At 42.6% G+C, this 22157-nt stretch overlaps 1 protein-coding gene across 3 annotated transcripts in view; it reads left to right on the forward strand.

Moving 5' to 3' along the window:
- Positions 1 to 22157, forward strand: part of SEMA5A (semaphorin 5A) — a 397867-nt gene that overhangs the window by 330262 nt on the left and 45448 nt on the right. For all 3 annotated transcript variants that reach the window (XM_059694805.1, XM_059694804.1, XM_059694806.1), the window contains 4 exons: positions 5076 to 5283; positions 12076 to 12193; positions 16278 to 16459; positions 19415 to 19558. In XM_059694805.1, coding sequence (XP_059550788.1) covers positions 5076 to 5283; positions 12076 to 12193; positions 16278 to 16459; positions 19415 to 19558 — 652 coding nt within the window. The remainder of the gene's footprint in view (positions 1 to 5075; positions 5284 to 12075; positions 12194 to 16277; positions 16460 to 19414; positions 19559 to 22157) is intronic.

Consider the following 22157-nt stretch of genomic DNA (forward strand, 5'->3'; position numbering starts at 1 on the left):
ATCCTCTTTTTTTTTTTTTTAAATAGAATTGAAATAGATTTTTAAATCGGATTATTTCTTTTTTGCTTCCTGAGCTTATGGAAATGAAAGCCTCAAGCCTGATAGAGAAGTCAGATCTGTCCTGGGCTTGGCCCCACTTATACATTAATTATCTGTGTTTTGAATTCCGTAAGATAAGAACATGTTTATAAATCATGGCTTAATCTTTGCCTTGAATAACAACTGCCATTGAGTACACTATTTTATCAGTCCACCTGATCTTTTAGGAAGTCATCAGCTGCTATACCATTACTGACTCACCTTTATGGGAGTTGAATAATATCTTTACATGCTTCCAAAACAAAAATGCCTCTGAAGGTACAGAAACCAGTCCTTGATTGATATGAAGAGGACCTAATGCTGGCCCAATAGTCTGATCTTTCTAATTCAACTTTTCTGGGCTTTGCTTTTCTGACCTGCCAAATTCAAAATATCTTTGTGGGTCCCTTCCAACTTTAATGTCCTGTGACCATTTGAAATTGTAGTTTAGAAAACAAAATGATGGTACATGATTTGCATTGGAGGTGGCCCTACCAATGAGATCACTCATTGTCCCAAGTGAATGATTCAGAAAAGGGACTGAATTCAGAAAAAGAAGGTGGTCTATATTTTTTGATGTGTATATCAAGATAGCCACCTGTGCTTTTCGATGCATGTTAGCTTTATTTTGAAACAATTGGTTAGTTTTTATTCCTGTTTGCATTAGCTTTAACGTGTTGATCATTTCAGCAGTGTTTGACGAGAGATCCCATCACCTACACCTTTCTATATGAAGGTAGTTCAGGGTCATTTGTTTTCTCAGCTTTTGACCAGTTTTCAAAATCCTGTTGTAGCTCTGTTTCTTTCCCAGCGAATGTTTATAGTGTTCAGTTTGAGAGATAAACTATAAATATGTGACTCTCAGATTTGTGTCCATACCATTTTTAGTAGTTGACATGTCCCCTTCTTTTCCCTCCCCTCCCCACCTCTCCCCCATGGAGATTAAGGTCAATGTGGAAGTCACAATACAAGTGAATTAGCAATTAAACTGTGATAAGATACGTGTTATAAAGCAAAACAACAACAAATGAAGTGCTCTGAAGGTCCCATTGTTGTGCAAATCATTGGTCTCTTTCATGATCTGACCCTGCCCTTCTGCCAAGAAAGAAACAATGACTCTGTCACATTCTTGTCCAGAGCAAGTGCAATTCAGCCTTGTGTTGAATAAGGAGGGGAGGACATTGGACTGGAGCCTGATAGAGCATAGAAGGTTTGATGCACTGCCTACCCCTCAAGGTGCTGGCTGGTGGGGATTCTAAGTATCCTCTCCAGAGTCCCTGATTACATTTCTACTGTAGTGGTGTCATTAGTGTTGTGGGGTTTAGAAATGTCACTCCTTAAACCAGTGGTTCTCAACCTTCCTAATGTTGTGACCCTTTAATACAGTTCCTCATGTTGTGGTGACCCCCAACTAAAATTATTTTTGTTGCTACTTCATAACTGTAATTTTGCTACTGTTATGAATCATAATGTAAATATCTAATATGCAGGATGTATTTTCATTGTTATAAATTGAACATAATTAAAGCATAGTGATTAATCACAAAAACAATATGTAATTATATATGTGTTTTCCGATGGTCTTAGGCGGCCCCTGTGAAAGGGTTGTTCGACCCCCAAAGGGGTCGTGACCCACAGGTTGAGAGCCGCTGCCTTAAACCCACTATTCTCTGAAATGGAGAATTACTCAGGCTTTCTTTTTCTTTATTTGATTTAATTTATTCAAGGAGAATTATATTCCTTGGAATACTTTGAAATTCCTTGGTTATTTTGTTTCAAATTTACCCATTTGTATATGTAATAAATGTCTCAAATCAACACATTACCCACCTTAAACACATTGTACACAATGTCATATGTTGATTATATCATAATTTTAAATTATTTCTATATAATCACGATTAATAATTCTTTAAGGAAGTTGAGCACCTATTATGTGCCAGGCACCAGACCAGACCCCTGAGATGGAAAGAACAAGATCCCATCCCTGCCCATGGGAGATGTCCCTTGTAGAAAGAGGAGTCAGTGGTGGGAGAATGCCCTGACTTGGGTGTTATGGGAACCACAGGAGGAAACTTGTGCCTGGGAGTGTGCGGAGGGGCCAGAGAAGACTGTCAGCCATCTGAACTGGGACACAAGGACAGCAGGCTTCAGAGCAGGGTGGCTGGGAGGCCACTTCAGGCAAAGGACCTGCTTTTGCAGGGACCAGGGCAATTGCAGGCTCGCTGTGCTGCAAGCGCCCCCTGGTGACCAGCACAGAGAGGTGAGGGGGAGGGGAGCGGAAGGTTAAGAGACACACAGGCGAAGCAAGGCCCATGGATGACTCAGATGGTGCCTGCACCTCATGCAGAAGGTCTGAGGCAGGAGACAGCGTGGTCGTGTGTGCCCTGACAGTCACTTCAGACTCAGTAAGGGGAGTAGAGTGAATATTCTGGAGACATCCAGGTGAGAAAGGTGTTCTACACTAAGGTGACAGTGTTCTGGCCATGGAGCGAGAACAAAGTGCAGAAGAAAGAAGGAAAGGCTTTAAGGAACCTAAAGAGCTTCATAAGTGCTGTGGGGAAGGGAGTTCCACAGGTGCTGACCCTGGTGCCACGGGAGGGAGGGGCTTCAGGAGGCTCCTCATGGGATCAGATGCTTCAGGGGGAGGAGACCCAGCAGAGGCAGAGGAGGTGGCCCTCTTAATTCCACACCGAGCACCACTCTCTGAGGTGCTTCTAAGCCCCACGATGTTGTCACTTCCAGGTCAGCCGGAACACCAGATCCCGATGTGCAGAAAATATGCTGGAAAGTTTTGATCTGTGATGGTTATTTCTTTGAAGTCATTTTATTATAGATCTTTTGAAAATTTTTATGTGCAGTTGCTTAAGAGCTTGAAATGCATGTCAATGTGTTGACAGTTGAACAATTATTTAGGCAGGTTACTCAGAGTAATAATCTACCAAAAATACATGTTAAGCAGTAAGGGGTCTTTGCTCAGCGGTTGCATAGGATTTAGTTCTATAAGCTGTGTTAACCGTGAAAATAGTGTAGTAACAGACAGAAGATGAGGGTTCTCCAGGTGAACTCCCCTCACCTTTGTCCCCTCCCCACCCCACTCCTCCATTGCTATAAAATGCTCTGTTTTGCCCCAAGAGTCTCTTATTTAAGCTCTCATAGGAGCCTTGCCATCAATGCCACCCAGTGGATGACAGGGCTCCTATGAGAGCCTTGCCATCCACTGGCTCAGTGTTTCCTGATGTCCCTGTCACTGCTCCACAGGAGGCTGTCACCTCCCTCTGCTGGTGAGGACCTCCTCTCAGGGTGCTGTGGCTGAAACATCGCTGCTCACTCACCTTCTTAAAACTCCCACCTTGTCCTGGTCACTGCCTTGATGCCTTGTGTTTATTCATGCTTTGCACTGTGCCGGGCAGGAAGACCCTGAGTCAATGAAGGTGAATTCCCCACCAGCTGTGAACTGCGATTTCCAAGTCAAGATTAAGTTGACTTGCACAGTAAAGTCATACAAATTTTCTTCAACACAAATCTATGTATCATGTATTTATTAAAATGTCTGCCTGCCTGTTCCACAGACTGCCTCCTCCCTCCATCCCCCCGCCCCCTCTCTTTCTCTCCTACTCACAAACACATACTCCCCCCGCCCCTGCAAAGACAGATACTGTGTTTTTAATCATCCCAGCATACCACAGAATTATGCTTTTATGCTTGAACTTTCTCAAACACATTTAACCAGCTAGCTTAAAATAAAATTAAGTAATAGTTTACTAATGGTGCATGTATTATTTTGTTTGTAGTCAGTTCATAATACATGTTCGAAGGAGATGTTTCAGATAGCCATTTTTAAATAAATTCAGGACAACATATGTCTGCATAAGTATTTTTTCCTTTAAATGTAAACATCTTTTCTCTATAAAAGTAAACATCTCTAAGGACTTCCACGAAAACAAAAAAAAATGGAAGTATTTTCTGTCCAGAGCCTTCCAAGATTAAAGATTGACAGGAGGCCTTGGAGCCAAAGGGTTATGACTTACTTTTGGTTTTAGGTCACTTCTTAGCCTCCTTTTCTGTGTGCAGAAGAAGGATGTTGGAAACCTTGGACCCTGATGGGTTTTATTCAGTCAGTGCCTTCAGGATGACTTGAGGAATTGATGACATGTTGGGGAGGTGCTTCTAGAGGGTTGGGTTCACGCACTGGGTTTGCAGGTTGATAGCAGGGGCCTAGATCCAGGGACAGTAGCATGTATTTTAAGTAGGTGTCCCTGACACATGGCATTGACCCCTCACTGGCTGAAAGGCCCTTCTTCCATGTCCCTCACAGCCAATCTGGGGAATCTGTGTGGTCAGGGACACTCATCCTTGGGCAGTGCTTATAAATAAGTGAGCACACACATGTAGTGAGCAGAAAAACTGCAGGTGGAACTGCAGGGTCCAGGTTAGCAATGGATGCTTATCGTACAGGGAAGAAGGCTTTGGGGAGTTGAGACCAAGAGAAGCATCACCAAGAAGAACATCAGAGCTAAAGAGGAAGGGGTTGATGTAAGCTGGGAGGAAGGGGACAGAGAAGGGCAGGATGGGAAAGGGGCAGCCTTCACTGTCCTGCAGATTTGCAGTTGCCCATGGCCTGGCATCTGCCTTCCTGGGGTGGCAAAGTCAGGACCTCTGACACTGGAAACCAAAGATTGTCTCTTAGAATTTCTTTCACCTGATGGTCCACAGGGGCTGGGTGGCTGCTTTGAGCTGCAGTAAGCTCCAGTCTCCAGACTTGCTCCAGGACGAGGCAGATGGTAGCTGAGTGTTCTCTTCCCTGGCTGCATGGTAGGTCCGCTGAGAGCAGTAAAAATGCCTGGTGCCCAGGCCCACACCCAGTGCGGCTGATTGACTAGGTCTGGGTTGGGGCCCCAGCAACAGCATCTTCAAAGCTCTTCAGACGATTCTCTGAGCAGCCAGGCTGGGAAGCCCACTGACCTTATGTCCTTCCTTCCCTGTTGCCTTTGCAGATTATGGCACCATTAAGAAGGTGCGGGCGCCCCTGACTGCGACCTCGGGGAGCTGTGTGCTAGAAGAGATCGAGCTCTTCCCGGAGAGGCGGGGGGAGCCCATCAGGAGCCTGCAGATCCTGCACAGCCAGAGCGTCCTGTTCGTGGGCCTGCGGGAGCACGTGGCCAGGATCCCGCTGAAGAGGTGCCCGTTCCACCTCACCCGCAGGTAGGGCAGCCCAGGTCGATCCTGCACACTGTGCCCTCGCATCCATGCCACCTGAGAGAAGGCACAGGAGCCAGAGGCCTTCACATTCCCTGGGGTTGAATAGCAGCTGGGCCTAAACGTCTCCGTGTCCTGACTCCCAGGATGCAGAGGGTTTTGAAGAAAACTGATTTACTGTGATGAACATAACCCACCAGTGTCTGTGGAGGAGGAGCCATATTATTACATCTGCAAGCAACGGTCAGGGCTACAACAAATTATTCAGCGCCTTAGAACACTCAGTGATAATGCTGATCATTGGCATTCTTGCATTAATTTGGCACAAGTTTCATTTTATTTGTGTAATGCATGTGTGCGTGTGAGTATGTGTATGTGTGTGCGTGTACACGTTTTCTATATGTTAGAATATAGGAATCTGAACAATATGAAGTATGCATCCTCTTAACCCAAAGTTAATCCCCCCAAAGTAGCAATGGCACCCCCACTCTGGGCAGTCCTCACGGTTCTGTCCTGGGCACTCGCTCTCTAGGGATGCTGTCCCTCTCCAGAGGCTCCAGATTCACCCAGGCTGCTGGGAGGAGGGAAGGAGAAGGGAGTTTCTCCAGGCTCGGGAGAACCCATGTACCAGCACACCTTTCCTCACTGCCTCGGCCAGTCTGCTCACCCACCATGCGGTATCCACTATTGACCCAGTGCTACTTGAAGCTCAGTTTGTGAAAATGCAGGCCCATATGCTTGGGAAGCTGCAAGTTTCCGTGTACACCATACATTTGACCAGCAGTGTAATGTTGGAATGCTGCATAAATGCTCTGGCCCCTGGTACAAGATTGGCCCTGGGGAAATCATAAGCTTCAATGTCCATAGGGATCCGGGCTCTTATGAATACAAGTCCCCCAAACAGGGCATCGGTGCAGACTTGGTGTAGAAGTGGATGTTTAGATATATTACTCACAAACACCATACACAGGTCATTGTTTCTCAAACCAGGCACCCAGTGGCACTAGCTTTGGGTTCAGAGGCTGGGAGTGACATTACAGACCTGCAAATGGTGTTTCTTGATCTGGTCACTACAGTATTTTACACCCCACTTTCTTACCTAACATTCAAATTACTGTAGAATGAAATGGAATAATGTGCAGAATGAAAAATATAAAGCACTCTGCAAAGTGTAGAAGGAAGGTTTTATGTATTGCAATATCTCCTTCTGGATGATTCTAGAAAATGAAGTCTGTACTATCATACCTTCATTGGTAATAGAGTGTTGAGAAATAACATTAGGGACTTTCTAGCTAATAACAATGCTATTGCGAGCATTAATACTGGATGGTGATATTTATTACCAGCTATCTTTTACAGAGCACCTTTTCCCTAACATTAACCAATGATTGCTTAAAACTTGTTTGGATTTGTGTTCCTTGCCAGACTAATTGAAGCCAGGGATTATTCTGCCAGTTGCTGATGACTCAGTGGGGGACAGACAGGGAGAGTTGGAGTCTTGCTAACAGACATGTCACACATCAGAATGCATTAGAAGGGCACCAGTCTTGCAGCTCCGTCCCCATGAGCTCTGAGATCCAACAGTGACTTGTTCGGGAGTGACCCTGATTACTGTGCACAAAGTCATAGGCCTGTGCTGTATGTCAGGTGTTTCTGATGCCAGAGTGGGAGTTCATGACTTGCATAGCATGAGGCCATTCATCCTCTCATGGCGATTCCCTTCATTGGACCTGGGTTCCTGGTGCTCAGCTCCTTGTAGGTAAGGAAGCCAAGTCCTGCATCAGATCCCAGAAGCCAGGCCTCATCTTCCCTCTCACGCCTCTTACACGACTGCACTTCAAGGCTGGTCATGAATCCACAAGAGTGGCTGCCACCAGGCACTGTGGCCAGGGAGCAGTTCACAGCTCCCTCTTTCTGTTGAGGAAATTAAGGCCACTTTTCTGTCATCATCAGGCTCCTGCAGAGGGACGATTTTACTATTATATCCAGAGCTGTCTCCCTGCTGGTTACTGGTCCACTCGCTCAGAGGAAAGCAGAGTGAGACTGTGACTTCACTGTAGATCGATGGACTGTGGTCTCTGTGTGCCCACTCTCAGTGGGGGGTAGTTTGGGTCTGACCCTTAGCAATTCCACTTGCAAAAAGAAAATATTTTAATTCAAGAGTTTCTCTGAATTCTTTCCAATGTTTCTCTGCCATCCTCCTATAGAAAGACAAAAAAATCTCCCTAGTGAAAATTAACTGGGGGAAAAAATCAATTTTTAAGAAACGAATATCTTTGTGACCAGATTTTCTTTATATGAATTATGTGGGGGAATTGTTTTTTGTTTTTGTTTGTTTGTTTGTCTGTTTTGACAAAAGCAATGTTGATTTTCCAGAAGTATGCCTAGGGAATTACACAAAATAGGAACAGAATAATAATTGAGTAACAGGAGGTTACTGATCTCCTCTTTAAATAAACTTTCTGTAGTAGAATGTAAGTCATTTTAGCTGCTACTAGAAACTCAATTTTATTAATGAATTTTGAAGTGTTTAAGAAGAAAAATTGAGCTTAAGTAATCATATTCCCATTTTTCATTTCTTAGAATGCCTTTTCTTCAAAGGCAATGCATAGTTTGATGAACGTGTATAAATGATAACAATTCATACAATTCCACAACTTTTATATGTTTGGCATTGTGCTGGATTTTATCACCACTTGATCATTTTATCATGTCAATCATATACCCTGAGTGTAAAGTCATATATTATCTCCATTTTTCAAATGAGGAAATAGTGGCTTCGATTTTTGGTGTCCTGCTCAAGGTCATGTGGCTCTAGTGACATGAAGCCCAGGTTCAGAGCTGGGAGTTGCTACACCTATGGCCCAGGCTTCATCTTTGGTTCTCTGCCTCTTTCCTCTCTTCTATTTACTTCTTTTTTTAAAAAAAGAAATTATTATTGATTTCAGAGAGGAAGGGAGGGGGGGGGGAGAGAGAGAGAGAGAGAGAGAGAGAGAGAGAGATTAATGATGAGAGAGAATCACTGATTGGCTGCCTTCTGCCCCCCCCCCCCCCCCCCCCCGGGGACTGAGCCTGCAGCCTGGGCATGCGCCCTGACCTGCTATTTACTTAATAACCTAAAGAGAAAACCTCAGTTCTTGTGGAACAGTAAAACCCCTTTACAGAGAAGAGTAGTGATATAAAACATTAGCCAAAAGATTGGAAACCCTTGGGCCTTAGGTGTTTGTTTTGTTTTGTTTGTGTTTCATTATAAAAACTAACTAGGAAGAGGAGCAAAGCTGAAAACTGGATGAATCATAGCCTATAAATAAAACAGAAGACACATGCCTTTTAAATGTTGCTTTATAAAACTGGGGTGTGTGTGTGTGGATGAAACCATTAAAATAAGGAGCTTGGCTCTATTGGGGCATTGGTATCTAATTATCCTTAATCCAGTCAACCTGTACTAGTTATCATTTAGTTAAAGAAACTAAATGATAGTTTCATTATTAAGAAAATTAGTATGGAAATTAAGACATGGCTTGAAAGGGAAAATTTTTAAAAGGTGGAGTTAATTGGTCGGAACTGTTATTAATTATATATTATCTAAAGACTGCATCTGCCCAATGGGAGAAATATACACCTACGGAAAGACATTGCAGGATCCCCACATGTCCCCAGCAAGACAACCTTGGCCATTCAGGTATGAATCACATAAGCATTCAGAAAGACATTTTGACATGTACTCATTTTACCAACTATTCTCCCTTTCATATGAATTTAATATTTTTCAAATCTCAACGTCTTGAGTTTTTGTTTGTGTTGGCATTGGTGTGGCCTCTGAAGACTGTCCGTTTTCCTTAGTTAACTCATTGCTAGTATATTTATTGAACTTAATATGTGCCAAGCACCAAGCCAGGCCCTGAGTGGATGATGACAAATGAGGCAGCCCTGACCCTGTCATGGGGCTCAGAATCTAATGAGAAATTCTGGCATAAATAAAATCTCCAGAATATCTATTGTTGATTTGAGCCAACGGGCCTTGGAGTTACCTTAGAGTTTATCCCCAGATCAATTTATCATTACAGCTGATCTCAGATGGACTCCATGAGGACCTAATCGCTGAGCCTGACATCCCTGTCCAATTACTTTTACAGTTGTCTTGGAATCACTCCCAGTGTTCCAGTCCCAAATTTCCAATAGTGAGGGAATGAATCAACAAGTTATGATATACATATTCAGTCAATTATTTGCTCAGTGGGTTATTCTGAAGCCATTAAATGATGGCTATGAAGACATCTGTGACGTGATAGTAATTGGAAAAAGGAACCCATTATGTGTATGTCAACATTACAACTGTTTAAAAAGTAGAAGGGGGAAAGACAAAGTGCATTCATCACCAGGCTCATTACGATTGTGAAGAGCGCCTTGCATAGGGGTCTAAGGTGGGCCGGGGCTGGAACCCAGTGTCTTCTAGCAAAGTCACAGTAAATCCCCGGGCCCAGGGGAGGCTGGAAGAGGAATGGATAAAATGTGTAGAAGGTGCGCTTGACTTGTGGATTCAGGAACAGAAGGCATGCTGATGTTCTGTAATAGGGAGAAATGTAGGTGTTGTGGGGCCTGAAGCTTATACCATTTGGGGACGGTTCTCACTAAAGAAAAGAATATCAAATTATAAGTGCGAAATGACTGGGTTTAATTGCGGTGCCTTAAAGGGCCTCATGAACTGAAGAAATAAAAACTTCAGGAAATAAAGCTGCTTTGGCTTCATTGTAAATCCACCTCTGGCAATGATACAAACATACATCTTGATCCAGGTGGACAATAAAAGCAAATAAAATATAAGTGCCATCTTGTAGAGATGCCACGGCTGCCCTTGCCTCTGCTATGCCCACTCTCTTCCCCTACAACCATGGTTGGGGTGCTTTAATATTTTTTTTCTTTTCCTCTTTGGCCAAAATGTTAATGTATTCATATTATTATTTATACTAGGGCCCCAGTGCACAAATTCATGCACCTTGCAAGGAACTGTGGGCCCTGAGCCTGTGGTGTGCACAGGGGCGGGTCTCCGCCCATCCTTCATGCCCCTGCCTGGCCCCTCCCACTGCAGCCCCAGGTCCCCTCTCTGCCAGCAGCTCCGCTCCCAGCACGGAGCAATTGGGGCCGACACCATCAGCAGGTGCGAGTGGTGGCTGCTGCTCCGATCACCCCTCAGGTGCAGGGGGAGGTGAAGCCCTGAGGGGTGATCGGGGCCAGCAGCTGCCGCTCGCACCCACTGACAGCACTGAGTGATTGAAGCTGGTGCTGGGTGCCAGCAGCAGGTGTGAGCGGCAGGCAGGACCACAGCCCACAGGAGCAAAGAATTTTCAGTAACCACCAGAGGCTAGCCTTGATGACAGCAACTGGTGCCCTGCCTTGGTCTGGCGCCCCTGCTCGCCTGCTCCACCATCCTGCCGCAGCTGATGCCCGCCATGTTCCTCACTCTGCTGCCTGCTGCCAATGCCTTCCATAGTCCACACACGCCCCCTAGTGGTCAGTGAATGTCATAGTGACTGGTTGTTTGGCTGTTCCACCATTCAGTGTATTTGCATATTAGGGTTTTATATATATAGATTATTTAATCATATTATATTATAAATTGTTATTACAATGGAGACTATGTTTTTAAGAAGAAGGTGTACTAAAAATATTCCATAGTCCTTCCAATAGTGTAGGTTCTTAGCTCTCCTTAGCTCTGCATTAGGCAGCCAGCAGTTTTGCTCAGTTTCCTAGGAGCAGAGCACATGTACAAGAGCAGTTTGACTTTGTTTTCCTGTGGTTTCTTCTTTGCAATTGGCTGTGGTATTTATCGCATAATTGTTTAGTGTTTTTTTCCCCTTTACTAAAAACTAAGTTCTCTAAGTACAGTGATTATGCCTGTTTTTGCCAGGTTGTGCATGAACTCCGTCATTGGAGCAAAGTCAAAATAAAATATCCACTGTCTACAATACTTCTGAATAATATGTAGAATATTGTAGACAGCTATATTAAACTATTATTAAACTGATATTTTGTATTCATTTTAAGCCATAGTACTGAAAAGGAAAACATACTCATTTTATTAAATTTGAACTAACCACATTGCAGGGTTTGGAGTGTATTTGCTTGTCCTTGGGCCAATTTTATAAATTTTGTGTCTGTTTTCTTCGCTGTTTCATCAATACCTCCCTTGTTGGAGTTTTTTAGGTGTCTAAATGATATAAGAACCTGTTATACCACAATAGGTGTTCAACAAATAATGTCTTTTACTAAGGTGTTGATGATAGTGATGATGATAAAGATAGTGGTGGTGATGATGATTATGGTGATCATAAAAATGATAACAATAATACCTCCCTATAAAAGTTGTTTGTGTCTAAATGGAATAATTTGACATATCACAGTAGGTTTTCAACAAAGAATACCTATTATTAAGGGGATGCTGGTGGTCATGGCAATGATGGTGGTGGTGATAACAACAACTAGTGTTTTTGAGCATTGCAAAATTCCAACTTTAGCTCTGTTGATAACACCAAAAGGCTCACATTGGTACAGATAGTCATTTCGTTGTCTGCCCTCTATCTTAGAAAAAAATACAGGTGTTTCAATGAAAATCAGTTATTTAATTTTAGTTGGATACTTGCAAGTGTGTACAGATAGCTATGTTCTCTCATGTGCAGACTGAAACTTTGTTTTGCATAACTAGTTCCCATGTGAAGTTAGAAGAGTTAGGCTTGCCTTAGTCTGCATCTTTGTTTAGTTAAGCTGCCTCTCTGTTGATCCTTGGGTGTGTGTTTGCAGTGCCTGCATCGGGGCCCAGGACCCTTACTGTGGCTGGGATGTGGTGATGAAGAAGTGCACCAGCCTGGAGGAGAGCCTGAGCATGACTCAGTGGGAGCAGCCCCTCTCCACCTGTCCTGTAAGTGTCTGCGCTCTCGGGCCTCTGAGCATCCTGTCCTCAATCACCCCACTGTCCTCAGTCACTAACCAGCCCTTTAATGACGTCCATGCATTTTTATCTTAGACCCTTTCCTGCACACCCTCTCTGTGTTCTCTTAACTTATTCAGCTCTCCCCTTGCATGAGAGCCACATGGGATACTGGCATTAGCTTTTTGTCTGTTTTGATGAGAAGTATCTTAGAGGAAACAGTGGTGGTTTGAAAAATGGGGTGTAATATCTCCATTTTAGTCTTGGATTTTTATCTCCAGAGTTTGGTGTGAACCATTGTACCCTTTGTAGCATTAATAAAATAGTACCTTCCACACCCATCAATTTCCCTTGGGAGGTATAGTTCCAGAAGCCAAGATAAGTAGAGCCTTTAAAAGAATGAACTAAAGGCTATTACCATAGAGCCCCATGTGGGACAGTCTTGTAGATCCTGCTCAGGGTCACAGCAAGGTCTGGGAGAGACAGCCTAATGTACATTCCCACAGTGAATTCTGCAGAATGAAGAGCAGCTCACTTGCATTTGGAGTCAGACTCTGAATCCAAGAAAACCGATTCCACATTTTCTATCGCCAGTATATTTACTTGGGTCCTCACTTCTAAGAACCAGCTGCTTTTTTTCATTTGCCTTTTTTCTCTCTCAGGGAATATGATTAACAGCTATTAGCTTCCACACATTTGCAAATTTATTAAGTTACTTTGCTGTCAAGTAACCGCTGTTCTCTGTGACTGTCAGCTCTGGCATTCCTCTGTGAGACAGGGCTGAGAAGAGAAGCGCCACATTCGTTATTTGAAATCAGTGCTGTTGCTTCAATACAGAACTGCCTGAGGCATGTGAACTTAGGGTCTGCATCCTGTCAAGGAACTTGCTAAGTCTCTTATCTAAACCTGTGTGCATTAAGACTGTCCTTCCATTTGTAAGTGGGAAAACAGACAGAGTGACAAGTCGAAGGCCAGGGCTATGAAAACCAGTGTCCTTCCCCAAGTGTTGGCACGAGATGAATGTATAACCTCATCTGGGCTTCAAGCAGATCTTTGCAAGAGGGTTAGCTGATAGTCCTTTGGGTGATAGCTTCAGATCTCTGATTTTAGAAGCAACTTTTTCTGCAGTGTTTCTTGAAAGAAGTCCCTTTTCATTTCTGAACAACGCTCAAGAAGCACAATGGTGTTCACCTTCCTTTTTTTAAAATCCTCACTGAGATTATGTTTTTATTGATTTTAGAGAGAGAGGGAGAGAGGGAGAAACATCAATGTGAGGGAAAAACATCGATCTGTTGCCTCCCATAAGCACCACGATCAGACATCAAACCTGCAACCTAGCTGTGTAACCTGACCAGGAGTCGAACCTGCGACCTTTCAGTGCTTGAGACGATGCTCCAACCAAATGAGCCACCCACCAAGGGTCAAAGAAAGCAACACGGATTCTCTGAAATGCCATTCTAATGTACTATGTATACTTTACAAGAATCAGCACACCTTCTTCTAGATATTTGACCTTGACATTTTAATGATAGCAGTTCTTTTGTTGCTGTTGTTAATCCTGACCACAGGATATTTTTTCCATTGATTTTTCTTTTTTTAAGAGAGAGTTAAAGGAAGGGGGAGATGCAGAAAGGGAGAACCACTAACGTGAGAGAGACACACCCATTGGTTGCCTCCCACACTTGCCCAAACTGCAACCGAGGTACATGCCCTTGACCAGAATCAAACACATATCCTACAGTCTGAGGGCCAGTGCTCTAACCACTGAGCAAAACCGGCAAGGGCAATAGCAGTTCTTCTTAAGCAATAAGGCCATCGGTCTGGGACTCATGGTGGTTTTATTAAATATCTGAGGCATGCTTACTTGTGAAATGGAAAATACACATGCTGCCACTTGGTTTATGACAAATATGTGTCCGGTATATTTCTACAGTAAGAAAACAGAGATGAGCCCAGCTGATGTGGCTCAGTAGTTGTGTGTCGAGTCATGAACCAGGAGATCATATTTCCATTCCCAATCAGGTCACATGCCCGGGTTGTGAGCTTGATCCCCAGTAGGGGGAGTGCAGGAGGCAGCCTATCAATGATTCTCTCTCATCATTGATGTTTCTCTCTCTCTCTCCCCCTTCCTCTCTCTGAAATCAATTGAAAAGCAACAACATAAAAAGAAATGGAGTTGATCCAACATTTGAGAAATGACCAGAGGGTTGTTACTAAAGTTGTCAGTGCTACTGAGAGGAACATTTTTGTTTTAAACTCAGGAAAGGAGGAGGGTGATGTACATCTGCCCTGGGGTTGGAGCTGTCCCTCCACCTCCTCTGTTGTAAAATTATACCTGAGATGTAATCGCTGATTCACTGTCCAGAAAACACATAACAAGGTCCTTTTTTCTTGTTTGAGGTGATTTTCTTATATAAAACCATCCCTATCACCTCACCCTATATAATATGTCATATTCAAGATACACTTTTAATAAGTTAACAATATGGAAAGCGTCTAACAACAGAGAATAAATTATGTCACTGAGCAATAACCAGGAAATGAAACAATGTATTTTCTCATATATGAAGGCTACCATGTAGAAAAATGAGAAGTTTTGAATAACCCAACTACTATTTTAATTATGTATTCTTTTCAAACAATCTATTTCTTAGAAAGAAATGAACTAGATGAAAATTATTAACATTTATTTAGAGCAGTCTTAGAGAGGTATTTTGAAAGTCTATTAAAAATGTAATTTGCTTTTATGTTATTTTTTAGTTTTGACTGAAGTGGAAGAAAAGCTTAATTTTACTCGCCAAATCTACCATATTTCATCATTTCTGATATGTCATTGATCATGAAGTATACTACTATTTTAAAGAAAAAAAAAATGCCTCCATAGATTGCAAGATGACAACTGATTTCAGAAATGTAAACATACATAAAATATTTTAATCAGCAAAGTACATTTCTTTGTTTATCTACGTATATTTAGCCCAATGACATTAAGCTTTATAAGCTGAGGGATTTTTGAATGAGACCAGTGCATCTTATATCCAGTTGAGTAATGAGAGGAGGTCCTGTTCCATGGAGCTCAAGGTTAGAGGGGTGATGAATGTGCTGAGATTGATACCACACCCTCTGGGGAACCTACCTTGTAAGTCTTCACAAACCTTGGACAAACAGCAGCTGAGTTAGTTTTCCAGCCACGCCTCAGGCGTAGGCTGCCATTTGCTGCTTAGAAACTCTGCTCTCCAGAGAGATCAAGTTGCCAATGGGACCCCAGAACCTTCCCAGGCACTTAGCAACTTAAGACCCATTTTTCCACCTCACAGTCCCTATTTAAAAATGTTCATAAATTTCTGTTGTCCAGGAGATAGGGCAATAGTTGACTAACTATTGGCTACAGTTCTGTTTCTTTATATAAATGTGATTGAAACATTGTTCTCAGTTTAATAGATTTGAACTGCTTGAGCAAGATCTAAATCGCCATATCTAGCATGATTCGAAAAATATGTACATATGTCCTGCATGACCTGTAATGTCACTTAACAAGAATCTACCTGGGCTTTATGCATGAATACTGTCCACATCCTTTGTGCCTCCTGGGGAGAGGAGGCATCCATGCCAGGGTTGTATGGGCCCTAGAAGCCATGCCCTTGAACAGGATACGCCCCAGCCAGGGGGGCCAATCTATATACAAATGCAGCAGAATTGTACATCTGTGGTTTTTCACTGCAATTCTTCTTGTTCCTTGGTCTTCTCATGTTAGTGGATAATTCTGCTATCACCTGATGGTCAAGCTATTAGCACCCTGAAAATTCCCTCCCCTCCTTCTGCTCCTCTCTCTTCTTTTCCTCCTCCATTTCCTTCTTCTCCTCTTCTGCCTTCTTTCCCCTCCCCCACTGCCTCCATCATCATCCTCACCGATGACTTCTGATGCTTTACTTTGAATTATTCCCCCCGTTCATCCATTTTGATTATAATATAAAATATTCTAAATGGGTTCTGATTGTCTTGTAAGAGTTTTTATGTTTTCTTTATGTTTGCAGCCTTAACCCTTTCTGACATCCTTCTTGTATCTGCTTCCTAGAGGAGGAATCTCACAGTGGATGGGCACTTTGGTGCGTGGTCCCCGTGGACGCCCTGCACGCACACGGATGGCAGCGCCGTGGGAACCTGCCTCTGTCGCACCCGCGCTTGTGACAGCCCGGCCCCCCAGTGTGGCGGCTGGCAGTGCACAGGCCCCCGCATGGAGATCACCAACTGCTCCAGGTGCGTGGCTCCCAACACTCAGGCCTGCTTTCACGTGTGAACTCTGACTGCAGAGGAGTTTGGGAAATCATTCCTAATGTGTATCTTCCCGCTTCAAGATAAAGGCAGAAAAAGACAGAGACACTTACCACTTCAAAACTGCGTTTTCTATGGAAGGAGATTTTAAACTCTAAAGTAGATTATAAATCTGATCCTGTTCTTGCTTCCCTCATTAGATTAAGAAAAACATTGCTCATGTGCACAATATTATTGGCTTGTTTGAGGAAAACGTCCATGTCAATGACAGTCTTTTTCTGGAATATTAGACTAGTTGTCCCTTATTAGACAACACGGTCTGGTCCGGTCCATTTGTTATGGGCTGGCCAATCCACTTGGCTCTTCACAACTGTCTCTTTCTGTTGACAGCATCAGTGACCCCCAGTGGTTACAGGGGAGAGTTGTAGGCCCCGCCCTTCTAACCTTGCCATTAGGTGGTTCCTGAGAATAAAAGCAAGTCTCAGATCAAAGTTAGGTAGACGCATGAAACTGTGATATGGCTGTTCTTGTAAACAGGGGGCCCCAGGTCCCTGTCCCTCAGGCCTGCTAACATGCACACCTAGGAGAGGTTCACACAATGCAGATGTGATGCTCTGGCAGCTGGTCAGCCAACCTCCTAGGTGAACCAGGAGAAGGCACTCTGTTATCATGGATATTGCACATTTTAACTAATAATTACTTCACATTGAAAAATGAGATTTTATTGGAATTCCATTCCTTAATGCCATTGGTTTTAATTCCCAATTATTGTTCCTATTCAGGCATGAATGCACGTGAATCGGACAGGGCTTTACACCAATTCCATCTTTATGTTTTATTTTTCTACTTCTAAGTTTGGATGGATCTTACTTACATAAGTGGTTGGAAATGTAAGGTCAGCACTGTCACTCACTTCCCTGGGTTTTTTTCAAAATTATCTGCCAAAATCGTGATAAGCTAACATCAAATACTTTTGTAATGTCCTGTATTAGTTAATAAACTGTTTATGCTGGCCTTTGATTTTATTGGAAGTACAACACTGGAAACCACCTAATTTGCAAATGGAATTTTTTGCTTAGTCAGTACAGTCAAATACTTTTCAATTTGTGCAAAGTACATCAAAGAGCCTTTAAGATGACCATTCAAATGATTCTAAATTCAATCTGTTATTCTTATGTATAGGCACCTTGTTTAACCCAACACACTCAAAAAGTGTTTGAAAATTCAAAATGTTGCTAATTTAATACATTTTACAGGTATAATATTTTTGGTTATATGCTTTATCTCATCACATTTAAATATGTTTTCTCAAAACCTTGGAGCAGCAGGATTAAAGAAATTCAATTTATGAAAGAAATCCACAATATAAATTAATTAGTTAAGCCAGACTTTACTGTCAAACCAGGGCCAAGTCAGACTTACTATTGATTGGGGAAATATGGTTTTATTTTATCATTAAAATGAACATTTGAATGTACATCCTTATGATATTATGTCACTTCTGAATTCTAATTCTTATCAGGGAGGGAGAGAGGGAATGGAGGGAGGGGGAAAGGGAAAGATGATTGATTGATTAAAAAATATAAAAGGTTGGAGATCAAGGGAAAGCCACGAGCCTTGACAGGAGTTTGTCATCTAAATGCATTGAGTCTCTGCAGCCTTCCAGTTGTCTAACCTATGCCTTCCCTTATGGAACTTCAGGAACAAAACCTGTGTTTTTCCTGAGATGGTCAGGAGTGCCGCTGTGACATGAGATTTGTGCTCAGGACCAATAAAGGACTTAACTGTTCTCGGGGGAAATCCGTAGTTGGGACGACCCTTGATGGGTTAGACGACCCATGGTGGGCTAGATCCTCTCAGCTGAGCAATAGCCACCAAGCCTTTCAGCAGCTGGAAGAAGGCAAGCTCAGTCCTCAGGGCACCTGTGTGGAATCTGTCCGCTGCTATGTGGCAGTAGCTGAGAGAGAAGCCAAATCCAAGTCCAAAGGCTCTCTGCTCTATAGAATATCTGAGCGTCCAATGCCCAGCTCTGTAAGATTCAATGCTGGGTAACCCAGAGGTGTGCTCAAACAGCTTGATCCATTGAGTAGGTTCCAAGTCTTCTGCTTAGTGTTCTGTTGTTGCTGTTGGTTTGATTTTCTTTTACAGCTATACTCAATTATTTCCTCCGTGCCTGGCACCTATGGCACCATGACCACAGTAGAATTTTATATTTTATAAAAGTGGTTCATTTTATTTTTATCTTTTACTATATCTACCTTATTGCCTATCCATATATAAATAAAAAACACAATTCAGATAAACACAATTTGCAGTCTTTATATTCTATATTTTTGTCAAATTATAAGAAAATAGCCAAGAATCTGAATTTAAAATAGCCTTCATTCATTTTTAATAAAGTTTGTTTTAAATGTTACTGTGTCCTATATCAATATGAATGCTACCAAGAGAATTACTGATTTTCGTTGATCTTAAAAGTAAGCATTATGTATAGGTTTAGATAATTATTTTGTTTATATGTGTACTTTAAATTATAACTGAAATAGCACAAGTCAAGTGAAAGTATACATTCTAGAATTTAGGGGATTCATCTCTAATTGCTTTTCAATGAATTAACATTGCTTTTTAGATTTACTTTTTCAAAGTTAAAGTTTCTTAATAGTTTCTAATACAGCCCATTTTGAATTCTTTATAGTGCGCTTAAAATGTCACTCTTAAATTTCTTACCCGGACTCTGACATCTGATACCAGGGAGAAAAATCTCACAGTAACAGATCCCCAGGATGCAGTACCTTCAGTCCCATGGCCCCGGTTCCCTTTCTCCTCCCACCCCGTAATCCGTGGTCCATGTGGGGGAGCAGCTGTATTGGGAGGTGGGTGCAGACGGGGATGGACTCTGAGCCAGTGTGACTCAGTGACCGCATTGCTTCTTCCCCCCAGGAATGGAGGCTGGACCCCCTGGACCTCCTGGTCTCCCTGCAGCACCACCTGTGGGATCGGCTTCCAGGTGCGCCAGCGGTCCTGCAGCAACCCCACGCCCCGGCACGGGGGCAGGGTGTGCGTGGGACAGAACCGAGAGGAAAGGTAGGGACCGCTCTGCCCAGCATCGCTGTCCTCACACTTACTGTCATTCTGGTGCGGTCGGTTCCCTGTGGCTTTAGTTTTGGATCCAGCTTAGCTTATCTGTAGCATCCCTTTCTGTTGAGCTGAACTGTCCTCTGCTTTTCCTGACATCCTTAAATGTTGACCAAAGCCTCGTGTTGACAGCTTCCCTGGGCTGCTGTGGTCCCTGTGTGGTTCTCTCCACTGAGCAATTCCCAACAGGGTGGAGCTCCAGGGACAGTGGGCACCCTGCCCCTGTCTGTGCTGGGCTCCCTGGGGGCTCAGCAAGTGAGTTTGCTGGAGAAAGCTTGAGTTTGTTGGAATCCAGCTGTCCCAGTCTCAAAACCTACAGTTCCATGTAGGAGCAAAGGCGGTCCTGGGTCCAGATGTACTGGCCAGATGAAGTGAAGTTCTCCATCAGAACTACACTAAGCAGCTGGAGCATAGGTGGGGACATAGTCAAGGTTTTGGTTATATCTGTAACTAGTACACACTCTTCTATTAACGGATACCTTCGTGGCAGCTACGGTAGGACCCAGGGTGAGACAGTCTTTCCTGTGTGTATTTTAAGCTTTCAGCATGTCCTGGGGACATTTCAGTTCAGTCTTGCATTTAACAGTTTGTTGGTTTTTATAGAATCAGACATTTGATTTTGGCCTCATAAAATCTACAGTTGTGGTATTTCACTCTCTCTTGCATATTTAAAGTACATTTCCGTTTATGGTCGTTGGAGAATATCCAAGTAGGTAATTTTCACATCACTTTCAGGGTTCTTACTCTGCCATACTCCCATAAACTTATTGTATTAGTCCCATGTGAAAGAAAATGACTTTCAATACCTTTTAATTAAAATGTAGTAAGGCTTGTATCTAGTGATATGGATTCACTGGGAGCCTCATAAAATACTGTGTGCAGTCATTTGTTATGCGGTAAATATTTATATAGACAATGTAATATTTATATATTATACTTACATAAAGTCTTACTATACAGATAATCCTCTACTATATATTTATTACAACCTCAAAACAACCAGACAAAATCATATTTTCTTTCTTCACTGTGTTCCTAAATTACCAATTAAGATTTTATTCCTTTCAACTCAGAGGAACATGAAAGCTGATTTCTGCAATGCAGGGTTGGTCATTTTTTAAGTAGTTCCCCCAAGATACTCTTGGGAAAGTATATCATTTCTGAGCTAACATTAGTTGGTGAGAAATCTGATTATGGGAGAGCAGTCTCCCTGCTATTTCTAAGGCCGGTAAGATTTAAATTTGGTTGATAGTTGCCGAAACCGGTTTGGCTCAGTGGATAGAGCGTCGGCCTGTGGACTGAAAGGTCCCGGGTTTGATTCCGGTCAAGGGCAGGTACCTGGGTTGTGGGCACATCCCCAGTAGGAGATGTGCAGGAGGCAGCTGATCGATGTTTCTCTCTCATCGATGTTTCTAACTCTCTATCTCTCTCCCTTCCTCTCTGTAAAAAATCAATAAAATATATATTTTTTAAAAATTTGGTTGATAGTAAGCCAGTCAGAGAAAGACAAATACTATATGATCTCACATATATATGGAATCTAATGAAAAAAATAACCTGACTAACAAAAATAGAAACAGAGGTATAAATACCTGGAATAGAATGACAGCTTGACAGCTGTCATAGGGAAGGGTGGTTAGGGGACTGGATGAAAGAAAGTGAAGGGATTAAGCAAAACACACACACACACACACACACACACACAACACATAGACACAGACCACAGTGTGGTAATAGCCAGAGGGAAAAGGGGGTAGAAGGGTAAGTGGAGGTGGGCAAAGGGGGATCATATGGGGATGGAAAGACTTTGCTTGGGGCAATGGGTACATGATACAGTGTTCAGATGATATTTTATTGAGTTGTACACTTGAAACCTGTATGGTTTTGTGAACTAATGTCACCCCAATAAATTCCATTTTAAAATGCTATATATTGTCATAGAACACAGTCCACTCAGGTAAAGCCACCTTCATCTGTGTGAAGCTACTGTTAGAATCACGGCACCTCCACACATCCCACACCTGTGGTCACCTTTCCTGGGCTAAGCAACCAGGAAGCAAGAAGCTGTTTAACTCTGGTAAACATATATGTATGTTCAGTACCCATTTACGATTGTTCTTAAAACTTTGCTTTTAGAAAAAGATCAGAATGGATAGTGTTTGGAGGACTTACATTCAAATGTTCTTTTTTTTTTTCCAGAAGAAATGCTCATTTGGGCTAAATGGATGGGTGTGAAGAATAGGGACTATGTAAGATTTTTATAAAACTGAAGCCTTCCTATTGAATAGCCTTTCTAGTGGCTTAGCAAGAGGTTAATGAAAACCAGAAAAACCAAGAACATGATATTTCTTTCTTGGTCTTCACAAGCAAATGGTTCTTAGGTTTGCCATATTCTGTAGGCGGTTGGAGGTCTCCCCACCTAAGTAATATAAAGGAATACTATCCATTACAGACATTTTAGAATTAAACTGAAGATTAAAGGAAACCTGGTCTCCATTAGAAGGAACAAAAGGCCAAAGGAATAAGTATCCACAACCATAGAAACAGT

This window comes from Myotis daubentonii, chromosome 4 (genome assembly GCF_963259705.1).
Source record: "Myotis daubentonii chromosome 4, mMyoDau2.1, whole genome shotgun sequence".
Lineage (NCBI taxonomy): Eukaryota > Metazoa > Chordata > Mammalia > Chiroptera > Vespertilionidae > Myotis > Myotis daubentonii.